The sequence below is a fragment of the Drosophila grimshawi genome, unplaced genomic scaffold, assembly GCF_018153295.1.
Source record: "Drosophila grimshawi isolate 15287-2541.00 unplaced genomic scaffold, ASM1815329v1 contig_1369, whole genome shotgun sequence".
In the NCBI taxonomy this organism is placed as follows: domain Eukaryota; kingdom Metazoa; phylum Arthropoda; class Insecta; order Diptera; family Drosophilidae; genus Drosophila; species Drosophila grimshawi.
In genome coordinates this window covers 3,215,111-3,229,345 of record NW_025062891.1, presented here as the reverse complement: position 1 = coordinate 3,229,345, position 14,235 = coordinate 3,215,111, and the positions used below count along the sequence as shown (strand labels likewise).

The 14,235-nt window shown below is 41.7% G+C and overlaps 2 protein-coding genes across 2 annotated transcripts; one reads left to right on the top strand and one right to left on the bottom strand.

The window, feature by feature from the left end:
* Positions 1–332: 332 nt before the first annotated feature.
* Positions 333–2,015, bottom strand: LOC6561051 (ryncolin-4). Its single transcript, XM_001987196.2, has 2 exons — positions 886–2,015; positions 333–823 (listed from the first exon to the last, which is right to left on the bottom strand). The coding sequence occupies exons 1-2, from the start codon at positions 2,013–2,015 to the stop codon at positions 691–693; spliced, it is 1,263 nt and encodes a 420-aa protein (XP_001987232.2). The 3' UTR covers positions 333–690.
* Positions 2,016–2,559: 544 nt separating this feature from the next.
* LOC6561050 (latrophilin Cirl) lies at positions 2,560–14,118 on the top strand. Its single transcript, XM_032734369.2, has 12 exons — positions 2,560–3,144; positions 3,360–3,430; positions 3,865–4,489; positions 4,586–6,054; positions 6,125–6,352; positions 6,418–6,628; positions 6,706–6,946; positions 8,830–8,995; positions 9,080–9,312; positions 9,393–9,490; positions 9,569–11,461; positions 11,527–14,118. Exons 3-12 carry the CDS (start codon positions 4,092–4,094, stop codon positions 12,020–12,022), a joined length of 5,433 nt encoding a protein of 1,810 aa, XP_032590260.1. The 5' UTR covers positions 2,560–3,144; positions 3,360–3,430; positions 3,865–4,091; the 3' UTR covers positions 12,023–14,118.
* Positions 14,119–14,235: the final 117 nt, after the last annotated feature.

Below are 14,235 nucleotides of genomic sequence, written 5' to 3'. Positions count from 1 at the left end.
AATAATTCAAATTTACTGTTATTTAATTTATAAAAATATATAAAGTCAATTTATAGATTTTAAGCTTGATCTATATATACAAATTTTAAAATCGCAGCTAGCTCATATTTTAAATACAGACGTGTTTAAGAGCTGCCTTATTCTGCCAGTTTCATATATACATATTATATATTTACAACATATATTAATATAAAACAAAATTAAACTTTAAACATATATCATTGCTGGGAATTCAAACCCACGACTTCAAGTATTTGATCCAAATATAGATATAAAAATACATAAATGAATGTTATATATTAATAAAGTTGTATATACATTTAGTGCGCCAATTTCCGTTTGTTCTTTTCTTTAGAACGATACATAAACTGAATTGGATTTCGCTTATTTATTACAAGAAAATGGAATATTAATTGTTCAAATGACTTCTGACAAACACAATGCCATCAAATTTAACAATCCAAAATTATAAGCTAGACATAAAAATAAAATTTACACTGTAGCAGAAACAGAATAATGAGAAATAATGGGCGTAGAAATATTAGACGCTACAAAATGTTTTGGGTGGCTTATTTCTCAGCCGAGATAATTATCAAACAAACGGCGGCAAATTGACAACTGATCCACAATACAAAATTGTATGAAATATATTTCTTTTATTAACATTAATTGATAGTTCCTTTTCATGGATTAATTAAACTTGGCGCTCTTTGGCCGTATAAGCATCTGGACAGACTTCAAAGATTTGAAGCTGTACCAGCGATCCCAAAAAATGCCCTCGGCATTATCCGTTTGTCTTTTAAAGTATTTGCCATTGAGATTACTAGAAAAGTGGAATGAATATTAAATATATGATATTACCAGTTAGATAAACCGTTGACCTACCTGCGGGAACAAAAATCATACCACCAAGCACCATGATGATATGCAGCACAGTTGATATGAGTGAACTCATCGTGGTCTCTGTCGTATGTGGAGAATTTCATCTTATCATGTGTACGCATTGCATCACTCGCATTGCCATGATAATGACCTAGCAATTTCATCTCATAGCCCTCCTTCTCGCTGCCAATAACAAAGTCATCGTACAAAGCAAATCGTTTTGTGCCATTGAACAAACGTAACGATACATAAAGTTCATGGGGTTGAAATGTGGTCAATCTGTGCAGTTTCTCCAAGCCCAGAAAGAACTCGCCATTAAGTTTACCAAATCCCTTGCGATAACCATCCCAGTTACGATAGAAGTCAACAGATCCATCGTAGCGTCGCTGGATAACCGTCCACCCGGCACCAGCTGCAGACAGACCATCGCAGGGCACGAGAAATGGTCGAAAATCTGGCAGCTGTATCAAGTGGATACCCAAGGATTTGCCATAGGGCAAGCAACTATTTGTAGCCGCCTCCCAATCGGCAAGCAAATCATCTTTTCTCTCCCTGATCCTATATTCCAAAGCTTTTATTTTAGCTCTCAGTTCGCTTATCGTTGCTGCATTAGATGCATTTTGTTTTTTATACAATGTCAGCAAATGTTGTTTTCTTCTTAATCGCGTTTCATAAATGCTGCTATTTAATTGCAAACTCTTGATCTGTTCGTCTTTTTCGGTTAAAATCAGTCCCATAGATACATTTTGTGCTTTACATACTGTAGATAGTTCCTCAAATTGCTTAAGCTGATCGTCATCGATTTTATCCTTGGATTGCAATCGATTAATTGCGTTGTCTTTTTGCTGAATGGTCGCTGCATTTTCGGCCAATTTATCCATATAAACGTCCAGCAGATCATTGAGATCATCTTTACTAATGCTGATTGTCTTGTGTGCATCTATTTTAAATTCTGCCAACTTTGGCTTTGGCGTAACTGTTTGATTTGCAATTGGAATTTGTATTTGTGTACTATTTGGTTGATGCACTATTGGTTCCTTTTTCTTAGTAGTGGAAACGTTTCCTGTGGCTTGCAAGGACCACGGAATAACTAAAATTAGGATAAACACAATAATATAATTTTGCTCTTCCATAATACTTTTAGATTTAGATAAATAAATTTTTAAATGCGCGATTTTAACTGTTGGCACTTAGCGCGATACTGAATTACACTAAACACTTACAAAACAAATTACTATTTTATAGCAATTATTATTCAGGAAGTTCAGTTGTTCTGTTCAGCAAATTGTCTGATAAGAAGTTCATTATATTATGCATTATAGCAATAGGACCGTGTACTTGAGATTTTCAGTTTGATTTAATTGCTATTATTTGAAGTAAATACGGAAAAATTTTAGCCCTGCATATATTTGGTGTTTTTATTATATAACTTATTTTTTGTAAGAAAACCTTTATTTGTACTTGCACTTGCACCCATTTAGAAATTTGAATCTGTGCGCCCTTGCAAGTAAGTTGGCAGCACCAAATTTCCCCTGCATACTGCCGTCCTTCTCCAACACATTGAGCACGGCTCATTTGAGTATACAGAATTTTTCTGAAAGAAAGTCGTACGTGATGTGAAGTCCCCAAAAAATGTGAAAACGTCATTTTATAAACATATTTAATTGATCAAATTATTGGAAAAATAAACCAAATAAACTATTCAACCATTGAGTGAAATAATCAATTAAATTAAAGGCACCACTTAATAGCAAAGAGTGACCAATAAACTCGACTAGGAATTCAAAGCAAAACCAGTTTTTCTTCAGAAGCGACTTTCACAACCAACTCCACCGATTTTAGATACAGCGCATACGTCAGCAAGTGCAGTCGCATTCCCCGTAAGAACTCAACGAAAACACAAATATTCAACAAAATCAACTTAAAAATACAATTTTAAATATAAACAACTAACTGACGCTGAAAAGCAAAACAAAAAACATGAATTTTGTGTCGAAAAATGTACTTGAAAAATCATACGCTGGGGCTGAGAACAAAGGCCAGCCAGGGTGCTCCGCTGGCCAAGGCAGCGCAGTCTCTGCTGCAGCTGAAAAAACTTGATTGTGTTCGTGAGTGTGTGCTAAGTGCTTGAGCAGCGCAGTCAGCGTCAACTTTTCTCTATATGTGAGACGACCGACTGCACTGCAACCAACGAATGCAATTTGAGTGTACAAAGAAAACGAGTCTCTGTCGAGTCTTCGTTGGAAAAGCGGCAAATGAAGGGTGTGTACCAACTCATACAAACAAACATACATGCATATGTGTATTTATATATACATATGTGTGTGTATTTATAGACTCCATTTTTTGTGTTTATCTGCTGTTTGCTCTTTGTTTCTTTATCTTTGCTTCGGTTCGATGATATCCCAAGTAAATATGTACTCAAGTAAACGAAGAGGCTAATGTGACTAATCGCCATTATTTTTTTTTACCTTTAGCTGATTTCCGTTCATGGTTCGTTGCCAACCTTTGTTTCGCTGTGCAGCTTTACGATGAAGTGCGAACTGTGGTAAGTGACCTTTAACCCCTAATTAGGTCATGCAACTGAATTATTTTCATTGTGGCCAAAAATCAGACACCACAAACCATAATTGAACAATGTAACTGAAACTAAATCAGAACAAATTCAATTGGCTTAGGCATTTGTGGATATAGATATAGTTTTCTATATCCGCTGCTTTATTTCAGTTCTATTTATTTCATTTTTATGCGGACTTATAAATGTAATATTTAACTTATATTAAAAAAAGAAATGCAGCCCAAAGCATAAATATCTTTAATATAATTTTTAGCTTCAACTTCTTCACTTAAACGAATCTTTACAGAACTGAATGCAACAAAAGTTGTAAAGTCAACAATTAGTTTTACTAATTTAGTCCGCTTGTCGTGTCAAATTTCTTATCAGCATATCAAATAAAAACAAATACAACTTTTGTATTACAGTTCAACAAACTCGGCCAGCGACTGTTAACGAGACGGCAAACGATAAGACTCGGAACGAGGGCCGATCCGCAAGTTGAGTGGAGCTGTGCCTGGCAGGATTTGGTATTTATGACTACTATTCTACTTGCTAGAAAGCATCGCTAACGATCCGACCCAACACACATCTTAAGTATATCGCAGGCAGCGTAATAAGCGTGTATCATGATATATCCACATTACCTTTGTATATGCCCCGCATCGCCCTTTCAAATATAGCCAATAAGTGTCTTTACAGATTCAACACACCAAACCAAAACCAAACTACAACAAATCAACGCAGCGCTAATAACTATTTTCTCTATTGTCCCCACATTCATTTATATATTCTTATTATATTTACTATATGTACGCAAAACTGTATATGCATCAATCAAACTCATGTAGAAATTATTGCAGCACCCAAATACCAAACAGCCTACGCCTGCGAAGGTAAGAAACTCACCATTGAATGCGAACCGGGCGACCTAATCAATCTGATACGGGCCAACTACGGACGCTTCTCAATAACCATCTGCAATGATCACGGCAACGTGGAGTGGAGCGTTAATTGCATGTTTCCCAAAAGCCTCACAGTGCTCAACTCAAAGTAAGTCTCGAATATGATTTATGTGAACAATTTGTATGCCAATTGTAAATATAAGTGTCGATAACTAATCAATTGAATCGCTTTGTGCATTCGCAGATGTTCGCACAAGCAAAGCTGCAGTGTTCTGGCGGCCACGAGCATGTTCGGTGATCCATGTCCCGGCACGCACAAGTATCTGGAGGCGCATTATCAATGCATCTCGGCAGCGCAGACTTCGACGACCACGAATAGGCCAAGTCCACCGCCATGGGTGCTCAGCAATGGTCCGCCCATTTTTGGCAATGGAAGCGGTCTAATTCAGCCAACGCCACAGCCGCCGCCGCGTTTGCCCACGCTGCCGGGTGTTGTGGGCATTCATGGCATCAATGGTGTTCCGCCCACGCATGCCACGCCCAGCAGCAGCACGGCAATGCTACCGGGTGGCAGGCTCAAGGGAGTAACGAGTGCAACCACTAAGCATCCAGGAGGACGACACGATGGATTGCGACCACCGCCGCAATTGCATCATCATCATCATCACACCGATGACACCGCACCCACCAAGTCCAGCAGTGGAAGTGCTGGCAATGTCACAGCTCCGTCGAATACACGCATTCTGACTGGAGTAGGTGGGGGCGGTAGTGACGATGGCACACTGCTGACCACCAAGAGCTCACCAAATCGCACGCCCGGCACAGCGGCTAGTGCTGCCAACAACAACAGCTTAGGCATTGGAGGCACTGCACCTGGTTCAGGTGGCGGCGTGGTGCGCACCATAAACAACATTAATCTGAATGCGGCTGGCATGGGTGCAGAAGATGAGTCCAAGCTATTCTGCGGACCGACGCATGCACGTAATCTCTTCTGGAACATGACACGAGTGGGCGACGTCAATGTACAACCATGTCCAGGCGGCGCCGCTGGCATCGCCAAGTGGCGTTGTGTCCTGATGAAGAGAGTGCCCGATGCGGGCTACGATGAATACGATGATGAGATGCCAGTTGCCAGCAGCACAACGCCAATGCCGCCGCCGTCCAGTGCTGGCGGTGATTGTCTGCACAACAGCAGCAGTTGCGAGCCACCCGTAAGCATGGCCCACAAAGTCAATCAGAATCAGCGACTGCGCAATTTTGAGCCCACGTGGCATCCACTAACACCGGATTTGACGCAGTGCCGCAGTCTGTGGCTGAATAGCCTCGAGATGCGTGTCAATCAACAGGACTCGTCGTTAATTTCAATTGCCAATGATCTGTCCGAGGTGACCAGCAGCAAGACGCTCTATGGCGGCGACATGCTTGTCACCACCAAGATCATACAGAGGATGTCCGAGAAGATGCTGCACGACAAGGGAACTTTTCCCGATCAGCGTCAGCGCGAGGCAATCATTATGGAGCTGTTGCATGGCGTTGTCAAAACTGGATCAAATCTGCTCGACGAATCACAACTCTCATCCTGGTTGGATCTCAATCAGGAGGATCAAATGCGCGTTGCCACCTCCCTGCTAACTGGCTTGGAATACAATGCCTTTCTACTTGCCGATACCATCATCCGGGAGCGTAATGTGGTGCAGAAGGTCAAAAATATATGTAAGTATTCGGCATTATTAACATTAGTTGGTATTCTCAATGTATACTTAATTATATATATTTGCTGCAGTGCTCTCTGTTCGCGTTTTGGAGACAAAAACTATACAGGGCAATGTCGTCTTTCCGGACTCCGATCAGTGGCCACTCAGCTCCGATCGCATTGAGCTGCCGCGCACCGCACTGAAGGAGAACAGCGAGGGTGGCTTGGTGCGCATTGTGTTTGCCGCCTTCGATCGCTTGGAGTCGATACTCAAGCCCAGTTATGATCATTTCGATTTAAAGAGCGCACGTAGTTATGGTAAGTTGGTTAATAAATAATACCTTATATATATATATTTATATACTCTCTCTCATTCGATGCAGTGCGCAATACAGCAATATTGTCCAACGATAGCGATACAAATGCTGGAGAGATGCAGCAGCGCGTTCGCATACTCAACAGCAAGGTGATATCCGCCAGCTTGGGCAAGGGACGCCACATCCAACTGTCGCAGCCAATTAAATTGGTGCTGAAGCATCTGAAGACGGAGAACGTTAGCAATCCCACCTGCGTATTTTGGAACTACATTGACCAGTAATTACTCCATGAACACACAACTAATAATCCAACTCTGATATATAACACATATATCTATATTTTGACACTTACAGCGCTTGGTCCGCCAATGGCTGCAGTTTGGAGTCGACAAATCGCACGCACAGCGTTTGCAGTTGCAATCATTTGACCAACTTTGCGATACTTATGGATGTCGTCGATGAGCATCAGCATTCGCTATTCACAATGTTCGATGGCAATATGCGCATCTTTATCTACATTAGCGTTGCGATTTGCGTGGTCTTCATCATAATAGCGTTGCTCACGCTCAAGCTCTTCAACGGGGTCTTCGTCAAGGTAAGAAACGCAAATTCCACCCAGCTGCCGCATCAGCGGGCGGGGAGCAGCAGACGCCAGCAGAATAATATACGCGATCAGACACACGAATCTCTAACACTGACTGCGCCAACTGGCCCCAATAATAACCACAACAATCACAACAACAATATTCAGCAGCAACAACAACAGCAGCACACGAATTTCATACAGCACAACTCCATACGCAATTCGCATCGCAACAATTTAAACTATAATCTGCAGCAACAGTTGCAACAGCAACAACAACAGCAGCAGGTGGTTGCTGCTGCCGCTGCGGCAGTGGTGCTCTCGCACAGTCACAATAACATAAATCAGACGCAACGCGGTGGCATGCAAATGAACAATCTAAATCTTAATTTACATCATGCACACGGCCCGCAAACAGGTGCAGCAAATGCGGCGACCACAACGACAACAGCTGCTGCTGCTGCAGCGGCTGCATCGATTGCTGCTGCACTGCAGCAACATGCGGCAAATGTGGGCTCAGCTGCTGCCAATGCTGCCGCCGCAAGCAACAATTTAAACATTAGCCACAATTATCTGCAGGCGCGACAACAGTCACAGCAGCAGCAACAGCAGCAGCAGCAACAACAACAACACCTGCAACAACAACACTTGCAACAGCAGCATACGCAGCAACACAATCACAATCTGAATGTGGATGGTGGCAGCAACGCGTTGGACTCGAACAACATTATAATGCAGGCTAATATGGATGACTTGCAATATAAGTGGTGGTGGTGGTGAAAACAATAAGCACACAATTACACAATTGTAGGCTAGGCTAGGCTAGGATATACTAGGAATACAATAACAGCATAGATTAGACATATATATATATATATATTTATATTTGTCTGAAGGCTAGATATAGAATTGCAAAGAGACGCCTTCACTGGACGATATCTGCACATGTGATATAAAACTTAAGTAACACAAATTTTGTATATGTAAACCTTGACTAACACAATTTCCAAACAGAAGAAGACTTTAGTGAAAGGCTTATTCGTGATTATAAGTAACCTTTTAAGCGTTGATCCAACTTTTAGTTGATCTTTTTTAAATGAAAATTTATTTAAACCTCACATTGCTAAAAACTGAAGAACATCTGTTTAGCTATAGTTATTTACTTAGTTCGTGTTTAGTTCAATTAAGTTTAGCGCATTTTCCTTAACGTAGGTGTGAAACTTCTTTCATTTAATAATATATCATTTTTGGCATGCTTTAAAAACGTTTGTTGTGAGTACCTTCAAAATTTAATCTTAACAAATGTTTAATTTTTATGTGCATTTCATTTTCTAACAAAAATTAACTTAAAACAAGATCATATTTATGCATTTAGTTTCGTTTTTTGTCATTTCGCTCATTTTCTTTGTGTATTTTAATTAAATAATAATAAAAAAAAATTGTTTTTAATTTTGTCTTGTAAATATTTATGTATTTGTGTTTATTCATTGTGTAGTATTTTGTATATTTGTGTTGCTTGTTTCGTGTCTTCTTCTACATTCATATACCTTCTATTATCTTTTTATTTATATGCGCTAAATGTTGTATTAGTCATATTATTTACTTATTTTCTGGATATTTTCACCACCAAAAACCACCAAAATTATTTGTAAACTAAATTAAGTTCAAGGCAAAATTTGTCGTGGAAACGGAATTAATATTTGTAATCGAATTGTGAAGTGATTCTCAACACAGATTCCAAATTCTGCTTGGCTCCTCCTCGTTCGCATTTTTTAAAGCTCTACTATTTTTTTTGTGACAAACTCAAACTTATCAGAATTTTCATTCTCTCCCCTCTTTCTTTCTCTATCTCTTTCTATGTCTATCTCTATATTTCGCACTCTCTGTTTCTGCAGTCTGCACGCACCTCGATTTATAGCAGCATTTACATTTGCCTGCTGGCCATTGAGCTGCTCTTTCTGCTGGGAATCGAACAGACCGAAACAAGCATATTTTGTGGGTTCATAACCGTCTTTCTCCACTGTGCCATACTCTCGGGCACCGCCTGGTTTTGCTATGAAGGTAAGCACTAATGGGCAATCTGGCAGCGTAGCGCAGTTTTTAATCCATCCATCCATCCACATTTCACACACAACTCGAACACAGCCTTCCATTCGTACTCAACGCTCACTTCGGATGAGCTGCTGCTGGAGGTGGATCAGACGCCAAAGGTGAATTGCTATTATCTGTTGTCCTATGGCCTCTCACTGAGTGTGGTTGCCATTTCACTGGGCATCAATCCGAGCACCTACACACTACGAAATGATTACTGCGTCCTAATGGAAGCCAATGCGCTCTTCTATGTCACCTTTGTGGCCCCCATTTTGATCTTTTTTGTGGTAGGTTTTTGTGTGAAGTAGTTAAAAGAAAAACCCACAGTTGAAAGCATTTGCCTAATTCCGTGATACTCTCTGAACAGGCGGCCATTAGCTACACCTTCTTGTCGTGGATCATCATGCGACGCAAGTCACGCACTGCCCTCAAGACCAAGGAGCACACGCGTCTGGCCAATGTGCGGTATGTTGGAGTCGTCTCTATTCTCTGTCTATGACATCGATACACTTGCTTTAATTTAATAATTTATTGTTTTTCTAGATTTGACATACGCTGCTCGTTCGTGTTTTTGCTGCTGCTGAGCGCCGATTGGTGCTGTGCCTACTTTTATTTACGCGGCGCCAAACTGGATGAGGATGTGGCCGCCATCTATGGCTACTGCTTTGTCTGTTTCAATACGCTGATGGGCCTATACATCTTTGTGTTCCATTGCATACAGAACGAGAAGATACGGCGCGAGTATCGTAAATATGTGCGTCAGCATGCTTGGCTCCCAAAGTGCCTGCGCTGCTCCAAAACATCCATTTCCTCGGGCATTGTTTCCGGCAATGGAGGACCAGGTGGTGTCAGCGGTGGTGTTGCTACCAACTCTGCTGGCACTCTTTCCAAGTCCAAGTCAAAATTGCCACTGGGCTCGAGCGATGATGGTCACGATGAGGAGCAACCACATCAGCAGCAGCATCAGCATGATCAGCCAGCTAATGAAGATGCCATAATTATGGGCGCTGGTTCCGACTGCGAACTAAGTGAAGCACAGCAGCGACGCACACTAAAGAGTGGCCTGCTTGCGGGCAGCCTGCAGCCGGTGACGCCAGTTGGTGCGGTTGTGCTGGAGCGCGGCACACTGCGCTCCACGGGAATGGCCAGCGTGGGACATGCATCGCCCACTAGCTCAGCCGGCTCGACGCATCTGATCTTTGCCCACAAGCATCAACAGCAGCTGCAGCAACAGCCAGGCGAATCCTATTATCATCAACCCGACTACTACAGCTGGAAGCATCCGCAGGCTGGTGGACAGCGTGAATACTACAACAATACGGGAGTTCCGGGTGGCGGTGGCGGTGTCGGTGTCGGTGGCGCTTCGCCACAGCAATCACATGAGGTGTTCTATTGGACACAGAAGCATAATAACCAGCATGGCAAGAAGAAGCGAGGAGGCGGCGCTGGCGCTGTGCCCGCCTCACCCAGCGGCTCGCTGCATAGTCGCGTCACGCCTGCCTCGCAGGTATTGTTCTATCCATCATATAAGAAGACCAGCGGCATGAAACAGCCGCCACCATCCGCCCAGCAAGCGTATCCACACTATGCCGAGGCACTGGACCCACCCAATAATGCCGCCTACTATCAGCAACAGCTGCAGCAACAGCAGCAGCTGCGCCAGCAACGTCAGCAGCAACAACAGCAACAGTTATCTTCGGATGAAGAACAGGCACACCTGTTGCATCTGCAGCATCAGCAGCGACGTGCTGGTGGACAACAGCAGTTGCCAGCGCCACCGCCACACATGGCGCAGTATCAGCAGGAGTTGTTGGCGCAACAGCAGCGCCAACAGTATAGAAATAAGCATTCCAACTGTGATCTTAGCCAGGGCATCGGCTTGGGCATGAACATGGGCATGGGCCAGGGACTCGGCGGCGATGCCTATTACAATCAAGGCGGTGGCGGCAGCAGCAATGGCGGCGGCGTCGGAGGCGATGGCCCCGTTTACGAGGAGATACTGAGTAACCGCAACTCGGATGCCCAGCACTATGAAGTGGGTGACTTTGATGTGGATGAGGTGTACAACAATAGCGTCGGCACGGGCGTATTTAATAGCATGCGCGCCGCAGTTGCCGCCGGCGGGAGTCGCTATGGTGGTGGTAGCCTTAGTGGTGGCAGCGTCACCTCCAGAAACCAGCAACAGCAACTACAGGCAAAGCAGAAACAACCGCCTCGTCGCTGTGCAGCCGATGATGATGATGACGACGACGATGATGATGATGAGTATGACGACGAGGTGACCGCAGCGGAGCAGCTGCACGACAGCGTCTGTGATGATGAGGACAATGAGAGCGATATGGATGATGATGATACGCATGGATTGCCACCTCAAAGTGATGAGCGCATGCGTCGCCTAATGGCGCTCCAGGATGAGGATTTTAAGCGGCGGTTTCAGTAAGTTCTGATAATCAGTTTATGTTTATTAAAAAATAAACTCTTCATTTCAATTAAATTTGCAGACGCCAGCAGCGCAAGAATGGCTTGCCTTTAGATTATGGAGCGCCACCGCAAACATCGGCAGGAGCAACAATCGCCCATCCCATTGAGCACAATGGTGCGGTTTTTGGGGTTAGCGGCGGCGTTGGTGAGGGCTCCATGCGTGGCGCATACAGGCAACAGCAGCAGCAGCTGAATGCCAAGTCACCGAGCGCACGCTTGGCGGTTAACGAGCTATTTGGCCATGGTAATGCAGGACCGCCGCTGCCACCGGCCAATCAGACGCCCGCACAGAAGCGTCAGCAGTTACAGAAACTATCACCGCAGTCCACCACATCATCGTCGTCGCACACATCACACAGCAACCTACAGCAACATTCTGCTCCCACACACCATCATCTCCAGCACCAGCAACCACAACTCCACCATCATCAGCAGCAGCAGCAGGCGCGTAATTTATCCGCCATGCTGGATGAGAATAATACGGTACGCTGTTATCTGGAGCCGTTGGCCAAGTAGAGGACCATCAAGGTGTACCATCAGCAGCAGCAGCAGCATCAAGAGCAGTAGCAGTAGCAGACAGAGCAAGCAGCCCTCCACAAAAATGCAGTTGGCAGTTGGCTGAGAGAAACCGATCGTCGTCTTAGGCAAAAATTGTAGCTTAGGTTTAGCTATATCTCTAGTATTAGTCGTTAGTCGAAATATGGAGCATATGTGTGAAACAACATGCTGTCATGTCATGCTATACGTGCAGTGATTCGAGAATCCCAAAACTTTATATATGTATATGTAACTCAATTAGACCATAGGCTAAACAACCAACCAACCAAGCAACCAATGCGGAGCAAGCTAAAATTCAATATGCAAATGCAAAATATGGATGTTGTCGGAATGGAATGCTCGTGTCTCGATTTATACCAACTCGATATATAATAAATGTATGTACTGTATGTATATGTATAATGTAATATCTATTAACGATATGTGAAGCGCATACATGTCGACCACATGCCATTTTTAAATAGTTTACCAATAACTATAACAATGCATATTATATAATAAATACCGTATGTGTAAGAGGTCTAAGAACTGTATGTAAATGATATTTAGAGCGAGCGTATTATGTATTTTATGTAATTTATAAGCTGTCTATTGTTTATTTGATTCTCTGTTCGGTTATTAAGAGCTTAAGATACATACATATATTTAAGCTTGAGATTTGTTTCAAATTTATAAACCAAAAACACAAAAATTTTAGAAGACCTTAAATTTTTAATTTTTTTGAAAACATGTTTTCGAAACGTGCTGTAAATTAAGCTATGATGCACAGACATTTTTGTTTTCAACGGTGATGATCCGACATGCGAAACAAATCTTATGCGCATTGTTTTTATTTTGATTTCGGATTCGATTTGTATGCCATTTGTTATTGCATTTCATTTAAAGGTAATTTTAAGAGAACCAGCAAAGCATTTCAAGTGTACATTTTCATCAATATGCTTTAAGCACAGCAAGCAGATATAGGGCATTTATTTTGTAATTTTCTTTATTCTATTTTTTTAAATAAAGAGAATTAGTAGATCGCTTTACTATGTGTACGAGACAAGAAAATGTTATTTTGCTATATATAAATATCTTTAGAAATAGCAACACGAGCATGCTAAGTACATAACTCCACAATTGGAGCGAAACCGAAAGAAGAGTAACATATACCTACTTACATATATAGTAAACAAAAAAGATTTCAACCGAACCTCACTTGTTAACTAGGAACTAACTGTAAAACTCTTTAAAACTAGCTAACACAAAAACTGAACTATCACAAGAGACACTCTTTGTTTCCCGACGTGGATGGCTCTAGAGAATTTCCACGCAAGTGTACAAAAAACCAAATAAAGGCAAAAGCAAAGTGCAAAAACATAATAATACTAAACAAATATTTCGTATTTACCACGCAATGTATGCGTTAACTAAATATAAACTGCCTGCACACAGCTCTCCTCCTTCAGCCCACAGCATGAACACACAAAAAATATCATTATTACCATTAAATAAATAAATCAAGCCTACTTCAAATGCCAGTTGGAACACAGCAAATAAGAAACCAAAATATACAGCACAAGAAAACACAGAAAATTACTTCTAAAGCACACGATGCTCCTAATTTTTATAAAGAAGAAGAAAAGTAAAGTAAAGAAACGTAAATTTACTAACAGCATTAAATTTAAATAGATATAAAATGGATTGCAAAATGAATAATGGCAACAGGCAGTGGTATATTAATGCAGATAAGGCAAAGCAGCTGGTAAAGCAAAATTAAGAGAAAACTAATAAAATCTATATTAACAAAATAACAAACAAAGAAACTGAAATATTGAATGTATAGTGTTGCGCCTCCTAGTACTTTAAATATATTGAACACGAATATATAGCTGATATGAGTATATGTATATGTAAATGGATATTTATGAATATGATGCAAAGCAAAATGCCGATATCTACAAACTTCTTTTTGTCTCTACATGTTTACTTTTGGATGAAAATGTAAGAATTGCATGAAAACAAATAATAGCAAAGATGAGATCAACTCAAACTGTATGGAATAAAAATGTTAATGTACACAATTTTTCTATTTAAGACAAATAAAGCAGAAAAGTGAAAATATTCAACAGTCTCATCGTGTTTGCGATGACAGTTTAAATTGATTCGTTGTGACGCGCTTAATATTGAAT